The sequence below is a fragment of the Aplysia californica genome, unplaced genomic scaffold (genome assembly GCF_000002075.1).
Source record: "Aplysia californica isolate F4 #8 unplaced genomic scaffold, AplCal3.0 scaffold00168, whole genome shotgun sequence".
Taxonomy (NCBI): Eukaryota; Metazoa; Mollusca; class Gastropoda; order Aplysiida; family Aplysiidae; genus Aplysia; species Aplysia californica.
This window is the reverse complement of record NW_004797438.1, coordinates 309,888-318,920: the sequence shown is the minus strand read 5'-3', so window position 1 is coordinate 318,920 and position 9,033 is coordinate 309,888. Positions and strand designations below refer to the sequence as shown.

Here is a 9,033-nt window from a genome sequence, read left to right as displayed (position 1 = left end):
GTTTGTCGGGTTGATTCACAGGTCTCTTATTGTTGCTTTGTTGATCTTGATCTTGGCCCAGAGTCGAGCAAGATTGAAGAGAGACCCATCCGTTCTCCAGTGGAGGAAGACATCTCCTGGTGACTTTTTGAATGCGTATTGCAGTAAGACGGCAAAATAAGAGCTACAAAGGGGTGGTGCTAATACATAACCTTGCTTTGCTCCGATATTCATGTTGAAGCTGTTTGATGTTGAACCGTCAAACTGAAAGGTGGCCTTCATATTTTCATAGATGAAATGATGAGCTGTAGCAGTATTGGGGGACAGCCAATTTTTTTCAAGCACCATGTACATTCCTTATCTACTGACTGTATCGAAAGCCTTTGTCTTGTAGCTGACAAATAGAAAAGATCATGTCCATTGTTCAGCGGTTTGATCTAAAACCGCACTGGCTCCCTGGTAGGACTCTTTCTGCTAGTTTCTGAAGTCGCTTCAGGATGGTCTAGCACAAGCTTCTCCAGTGATGCTTAGCAGTGAGATACCTCTGTATCTTCCAGAAGAATATGTAGCTTTTTCCCCTGATGGTACCAGAGTTAGCAAGTCTTGTCTCTTGCAGGGCAGTGAAGTCTACATTGAGTCGTATGAGCTCCCTCTCTATGATTGCTGTCTTTCTGATGTCCTCTGTTTTCTCCAGGTTGGTAGTATTCAACCCAGTTATCATTTTTCTAACATTCCAGCTCCTCAGTTTTCCTGGGGATAGTTTTACTCTTTTTTTTGCCTGGTGCTGGGTTTAACGCCTGCTTTTCGGTTTTTGTCCTTGCTCCATACACCCATAGAAGCAAACAACCATGATGGATCAGCACCTTACTGATAGGGGGCTGTTCAGTTTGAGACGAGACGGGCGGTAGTTGATCAGTGCGACTGCATTGTCACTCCCATTGTCAAAGGTGACCTGTGGCGACATTCTGTTTCGCCAAATAAGGACGTCTTATAATCCGTAAGCTGCCACCTCCATTGTTTTTTTTTCCAGCAAGGATGAAGTGTCCTCTCCATAGTCATATAAATGCTGCTGTACCTGTGGTTACGTTGTGTGTCTGATCCACCGTATTCGCTCTTTTACAGCGTCCTCCCAGAAATATTGAGATCTTGACTTAGCTGTGGGCCTGACTGTACGGAGAACGCGCCTTGCCCAATTTGCATGAACCCCCTCTCGACGAGGTCAATACATTTGGAACTAGTTAAGTTGCAGTGGATAACAGAGGATAGTTTGGATTATCCCTCCCTGTCGACTGCCTTAGGGGCCCTTCCTCCGGATTTTAAAAAGAGTTTACCCCCATAGCCTTTCATACTTCCATGTGTACCCACAAGGCAGTAGAAACAGCTGCAGGTAGTACCATCTACTATCTTTATGGTAGCAGCACTAAGTCTGACCTGACCTGGGGAAGAATAGCAAATGTTTATTAAAAGTCCTACTTGAGAAATCAACGATCAATAGGGCATGCCCCTCGCCTTCATACAATTAATCTAGATCAAGCATAAGTGCCATAGTGCTGAATTCAACTAAGCTAAGCTGGTTTCCTGTGTGGAAAAATTTCTGCGAAGAAGATTCTCATTTCTTACTTTAGTCTTCATCTAAGCCTCTGCAACAGCGCAAAATGCACGTATAAATCTGCAACTAAATAAAATATATTAATCTACACCTGCATTTTTAGAACTCTTTGGTGAAAATGGTGAAATGGTATAGGTTTAAAGCCCAGGTAAAGTTGTTTCAGAGGAGGCACCTCCGAGATTAACGTCCATCTTCGAAAGGACGTAGATTTGAAATTCGGGTAAAGTGTCTTTCTCAAGGACACGACGTTGGACCAAGCTGAGGCTTGGACCCCTAAACCTGCAATCTCACGACTACTTAGAAGTCTTTGATAACATATAATCTACATAGAAGGTTCTACACTCTGGAATAACAAAAGTATGTTGCATTATAATGGTTTTGACTTTCATTTTTATTCTATTGTTCTCTCGCTACCGCTCTCAGTCTCATACTCATCCTGTTACCTAATGATAGAATCACAATCCATGAGTTTTGTTGAAAAAGCACATACACATCTTTCATAAAATAGCTGTTCTGTTTTGTTTGCTAATTAAGCATAAATGACCATCTTTCAACCCGAATTTTGGTCAGTTTAGCTATTAATTGACAAGTGCCGCTCCTTCCAATTATCTTCTGTTCTCTCCTGTTCCTCTCTATTCCGTCTCGTTATCCAAAGATAAAACTTACAATTCAGGCGTTCTATTGGAAACATGCCTTTAGTCTTTACCTTTTTCATTTACTCTATTAAGCGTGGACTATCTCACATTCTAACCTAAACTGTTGTCAGTTAAGGTATTTGGTACATTTACTTCTCTCCTGTTGGTACATTTCCTTCTCTCCTGTTACTTTTTTATTCTCTCCTGCTTCCAAAACTCGGGTAACAGCAGGGAAAGTAACAGGAGGGAAATCTGCACATCGTTACCCTGACGACCATCAACCGGGTAGAGCTCATGTTATGGTTAGTCTTACCTTTGAAATGTAACCGTAGCAAACTTCCTAAACAAAGGAGAGTGTATCGGATTTCTGTATAATAAGTAGTTCTAGACCCTGGTAACAGGAGGGATATGTAAGCTCAAATATTCACCCCCCCCCCTCCGGGCAATGCCACTGACTAAAGTGTCTTAAGGCCATTCCCAAAGGGGGATATTAACAAGCTCGTATGCCCAGTAGAATTGTAAATGGGCTGACTTATCAATGTCATGCTCAATGCTCATACTGTGCTGAAACAATATAGGGGGAACTGCTGCTTTTTCTTTCCTCACCCTTACTATTGTCATGTTCCCCCTACTTCTTTATTGTGTTTGTCACTCTCTTGTGAACTGCTATTTCGAGGGCTGCCTTGATAGTCGAAGCAGACTTTGTGCTGTTGAGGTTAGAGAGGTTAGCAGAAAAAACCTGATTCCCCGTTTGGATTTTTCTGTTGACATCCATCCACTGGCGCTCATATGACCTTATGCAGTTGCGACCACCTTAAAAACCTTACTAAACTAAACTAAAATACCCACCATGTTGGGTTGAACTTGGCTCTGTCTCTTTTAATCGTGCACTGCATAAGCTCTGCTGTCTCAGGTCATATAAAGGAACAGGAAGGGAGTCTTCACGTGTAAAATCTCAAAGAAAATAAATCTAGATCTAGGGAACATTCATCTTTGTGAAATGCAGGGTAATAGGAGAGAAGTTTGAAATGGGTTAAGCAAAATATAGAGATAAAGAGTTCAATAACAAATGTATCACAAGGCGTTCGTCAGTTATTTGGGCATCCGGTGTTATTGGGTTACTGGTATCATCTTGAAGCTAGTTCATTTGACCATCTTATGGTGAAAAAAATACACGCCAATCTTGTGTAGAAGTCGAGATATTTGCCATTGAAGGAGGATGGGATTGCTTGGTTTCATAGGTAAAATTAATGTGGAAATGGCTCCAAAGTTTGGTGATTTCCAGAGCTTGAGAGTCCTTGAGAAAATTTACATTTGCTGGGCAGAAATATGTTTTAAATGGACATGCAAGGTGTTAAGAAAAAAATGAAAGAGAAAAAAAAGTCAAACTGGAGGAAAATGCCGATATCTTCGATTTCATAATTTTGACGAGCGCCTGATTTCACCCCGATGCTTCACAAATATAAGACAAGGATGGGCACCAAGATTTTTTTGCTTCAATATTGCTGTCCAATACTCTGAAATATTTAATCCCTGCAGCCATGACTTTTATCCTTAGGCATGTTTTAAAAAACATAATGTATGTGTCGCGGATCTTGCCACGTTTGCTTAGTGAGCAGGATTTACAAAACAGCTGTAAAATTTCTATGGGTTGGGCAGTTTTGAAAACCTCAATTTAAGGTCAAGGAACGTTTTGCCATGTTCATGAACATAGTCAATGGCAATTCTAAGCAATATTTCATATTGGTATCCAAGGAATTAGAGCTGGAATCACAATTTTTAAAAAAAAGGGCCATTTTAAAAAATGTCTCATTTCGCACTTGTTTTAATTCCAGTTTAGTCACGGGTTTTTTCCTCTTGGACACTACTTCACCTATGTTTTTAACCTTCTACTCCTATTTCCCATTGTGGTAGTTTTGAGTACTTATTTTTGCCTTTGGTGTATCACGCTGTCCTCGTTATAATACCGTTTTCATGACATGGATTTGAGACATTGTGTTTCTTTAACCTGCATTCTTTTTTTATACCACATAATTATTTTGGTTATGCTCACTGTTGGCTTCATTCTTTGGTTAACTGTTGCCATTTAAAAAATGGTCTGGATTTACAGTATGATATAATTTTTCTTTAGCATCTTTCAGCTTCAAACAAACCGTCTTCAGATGTCTTGTGTCAGCAGATGAAAAATGCAATCAACAAATCGTGGATTCAGTAATTAATGTTATTTTAAAATCATATTTTTTTCTGAATCACTGGAAGAGACGTCAACTCAAAAAATCATTGCTTGTTCATTTAAGTAAAGAGGTGCGTATTGAATCATGAGTGGCAGAATTCAGTGCAGAGAAAGAGTAAGACAAACAGACAGAAAAAAATAGAGGTAAGGAAGAGAAGAAAGGCCTACGATTTGTCGCCTCCCCACCCCCCAACTGCCGGCGCCGAATAACAATCGGACTAAGATCCAAATTTGATGAAATATGATTCTTTTATGAAGAATTTATTACACACGTTATAGTAGTAGCTCAATGGTGGTGTAGATGCTGGTTATGGCGATGATAATGGTGGTGGTGGGGATTAAGATGGTAGTAATACACATAAAAACTGTCTTAAATCTCCAATAAAACACTTTTTTTCAAGATAACCGTTTTATTTATAGATATGAACCATGGGCAAAGATCATGTAGTAGAGAATCTTTGCAATGGGTGTACTAAGCCATATTCCTGACCTCTCAACTCAGATTGAAAGAAAACAGTCCGCCCGCGCCCCCCCACATACACATTCACTCACATGTTACTACTCTTACACGCATACACATACACTTACACCCACCCCCCCCCACACACACACAAACCCATACCTCACCCCTACCCCCCTCCCCTACTTGCAGAATTGCCAAGTTGTAATCACGAATTTCAACGAACCTCATGATTACAACTTGGCAATTTCACTCTTATGAAAGACCCTCGGCCACTTTTTGCAGAGAGCAACGGAGCATCAGTGGACTTGTCCGGAGTGCAGGGATGTTGCTTCCTGAAACAATGAACAATGAACTTTTATGATAAATCATGATCTACCACCTTGACTCATGTTATCCTTTATGTTATAGGCCCCCTCGACATCCTAAGGATACCACAGGAAGGAATAGATTACAAAAGTAAAGACATTATAGCCACCGCAGATTTCCCAACATGGCATTCGAAACGTCAACCGATGGTCTTATAGTAGACGACGACGCTCTCAACAATGTCACAGACACAGAGAGAATGGCATACCTCGCCGAACTGCAGGAGTACACGACACGAATTATGCTTCCCACCATCGTGCTCCTCGTCTGCTTCGCTGTGGTGGGCTTCTTTGGGAACATTTTGGTTCTGATTGTCTACTACCGGAAGGTCCGAGGAAAGTCGGCTCTGGTCTTCATCATGGCGATCGCTGGGTTTGATCTCTTTACCAATATGACGGCTATTCCTGGTGAGTGAGTTTTTTTTGTCGTTGTTTTGTTTTATTTTTGTTTTTGTAGTAGTTTCTTTTTTTTTGGGAGGGGGGGGGAGGTGCGGCTTGAAAGTATTTATTTGATTAGTTGTCGTTGTTTTTTAAAGTTTTTGTTTGTCTTGTTTTTGTTTTTTGGTGTTTGTATTCCTATCCATTCCCTGTTCTATACTTTCTAATTTGCCATTCTTGTGCATTGTTCTCACATTCCATGTGGTTATGTTAAGTTGTTTGATTCTAGTTTTGCAGTCAGTGGCTGGATGACAATCGGGCGCCTCCTGTTTCCCTTGGCGGTCCCTACCGAGTGGGGAGTTCAGGAGCTGGATCATGAACCCCTTTAACGCTGCTATCTGATAAATAAATTTTCTTCTTCTTTTCCATTATTTTTCTTGGGAGATTACAGTAGTGGTTCCCCGTTGCCTATTGCCTGTTTGGGTACATTTTCTCGGCTAGCCTTTGTCGTCCACTGACAACCCCCAAGGCAGTGGGGGGGCTTTGGCCTAGTGATTAGGCTACCGGACTCGTAATTGTGAGGTTGCGAGTTTGGGGCGTTCGAGCCGCGGGCCCGACGCTGTGTCCTTGAGAAAGGCACTTTACATGAATTTTCCTGGGCCATAGACAGCGAAAAATCTTGTCAGTATGTTAGTGTTTTAGTGCCTATAAATGGCTGCTTGTACTGTATGCCTCATGATGATGATGATGATGATGATGATGATGATGATGATGATGATGATGATGATTTATGGCGCCTCTCGTAGCTAAGATGGTCCCTTCTTCGAGAGTATGAGGTATTTTTTGAAGCACCCGTGCCACCAGAGTTCTCCTCCACTCTCCACGACCATCTCCCATTTGGTTCGCGACAGCTCAGACTCAGAAGCTGATGTAGAGGCCTTTCCCCTATTAACGACCCGCGGACGCGCAGGGTTGGGAATGAGGACCCAATACTAACATCTTAGCACTTACTTATAATGTGACCTTATACTGTGTTGCAAGTGCAAATACCGTAAAATGCTTACTAGAACAAAACAAATACATACTATGACCCTCCCTCTTTCTCCACAGCTGAGATCTACGCTATGTTCCATTTCTGGCACTTTGATGCCGCGCACCTGTGCCGTGCCCGCTACTTCTCCACCTCGGTCACCATTGTGTCCTCTGCCTGTCTTCTGCTCGTTTTCTCCGTCGACAGGTGAGGTGACCTAGGCTCTGGTTTGATTTGACTCGATTTGCTTTGTGTTTTGCTTCGGGACGGTGCTCTTTGATCTCGTTTCATGTTGTCTATTCTTCATTTGGTTCGTTTTTGTTTTTGTTTGTTTGTTTGTTTGTTTGTTTTCGTTTGTTTGAGGGGAGGGGGGAAGGGGAGTGGGTGGCATGCAACTACATAAGGTCATATCAGCGCACGGGACACATTAACAATTAAAATTTCCGGATTGGCAGGAACTGATTTTGAATTTTGCCCGGGTGGCGGCCGAAGCCTACTCTTATCAATTTTGGACCACCAAGCGATCTTTAACGTGCGCGACTTGCATACGGGACCTCCGAGAATTTTTGCCCTTATCTGAGAAGGCTATGCGTTAGATCTTATCTACCCTAAGATCAGGGATGTGGCTGAAAGACAGCAGTAAGAAGAAGTCAAGGGGTAGCAGTAGAGAAAGGCTACAGAAAGAGTCAGGAGAGGCTGTGGTTTGATTTGACTCGATTTGCATGGCTTTGCTTCGAGTCAGTCCTCTTCGATCTCGTTTTCTGTTTGGTTTGGTTTGGTTCTGTTCGATTCACTTGCGAATAGCTCTAGTTTGGTTTTGTTCGTCCTGGCTTGTCTCCATTTGCATTTACTGGGTTAACACAAAGAATTTATATTTAGAACTAGAGTTCGTGGCAGTGATGTCCCCCAAGAAAACGAACGGGGGGCTGCGTATACCAACCCCTGGGCGCTTAACCTCAAGGGCAATACATTATGCTCAGTTCAACAGGCGAGTGAGCACTTTTCGAGACTCACGTGGAGGCGTCTTGGAGGTCTAAGGTGGAAATCTAGAAGTTTGCACGGAAGTCTGACACGTGTGACGTCACTTTTGTGAGCTCTAGCCGATTAATTGGACAAGAGGATCCATTCAAGAGTCTTACATGAAATCAATATTATTATTTTCATGCACGTCGGAGTCAGAGTGTGGATTGAAAAAATCTGGATCGTTTTCCTTTATTGTGCTATATAGATTTATCCTCCTGTCTCCCTCCGCAAAATAAACCTGAAATAAAACAATCATAACGTAAGAATAGGCAAAGCAAGCAGAAAACGTACGTTTCAAAAGTTGAAAAATTAAGAAACTGCTTTTATAAGGCATATTGTGGTGAGAATAGAGATGACTATGATTTTAACCCTATCCGTACTTCGTGTTTTACTGTCGTATCAATACGACGTGTGGAACTCTGTGCCACCACTTTCCAAAGAGGAAATTACTCGTTAGTCCGATCCGTACGCTTTGAATGGCAGTCTGTCAAAATAATTTATTTGAAAAATACAGAAAGTTTCAAAGAGATCCTCGTACTAGAAGTATTCTAAAATGTGAAGAATACAACCCCGGGGGTACAAAATGACCCTAGGGCGTACGGATAGGGTTAAACTTAGCAACCAAAACAAACCAAAGGATGGGAGTCCTTTGCTAGCATAGGGCTAGACTTGCTAGGATTGCACTAAAATACATCGCCGCACTCTGACGTCATCCCGGTTCACTATGGGGCGCACCATTTGGCTCAATTTGAAACAAAATTAAGGGCAATGTAGGCTGGAGAATTGTGTCTACTCTTTACTTTAAGGGGGGGGGGGGAGATAAGATTGCCATAAAATAGCACGGTCTAGGAATACTATGATTCAAAGTTTATACTTTGCTTACATGAGGTTAGAAGGCGAACAGATTGCGCGGAGTAATTTATGCATATTTTTATATTTCACGGAAGAGATATCATCAGCTTATAATATTATTTCACGTGAAATAATGTATAAGAAATATAAGAATTTATTTTATCGGAAGTGCAATGCTAAAACAACTCCAAGTATGGTATAGAATTAAATTCAGCTTTACCATGGCTTCAACGTATTCTCGTTTGTTTGTTTGAGTAAAGAGAAGCACTTGGCGTTCATATGACCTAATGCAGTTGCGAGCGCCGTAAAACCCTCTACGATAAAAAACGAGAAGCATATCAATAGAATAATAGTCATTTAGTGCTGGGAAAAGTAAGACAGAAAAAAACCCCCTCAGACAGACGGAAACAAGAGAAGGGAAGCGAAGAAGTGGAGCCTGCTAGTGTGACACCCCCCCCCCCCCCCC

General features: G+C 41.8%; 1 protein-coding gene across 3 annotated transcripts in view; it reads left to right on the top strand.

The window, feature by feature from the left end:
• Window positions 1-9,033, top strand: part of LOC101861363 (muscarinic acetylcholine receptor M2) — a 17,291-nt gene that overhangs the window by 5,461 nt on the left and 2,797 nt on the right. For all 3 annotated transcript variants that reach the window (XM_013082312.2, XM_005097935.3, XM_005097936.3), the window contains exons 2-3: window positions 5,328-5,692; window positions 6,773-6,899. In XM_013082312.2, the coding sequence (XP_012937766.1) occupies window positions 5,410-5,692; window positions 6,773-6,899 (410 nt within the window). In that variant the 5' untranslated portion in view covers window positions 5,328-5,409. The remainder of the gene's footprint in view (window positions 1-5,327; window positions 5,693-6,772; window positions 6,900-9,033) is intronic.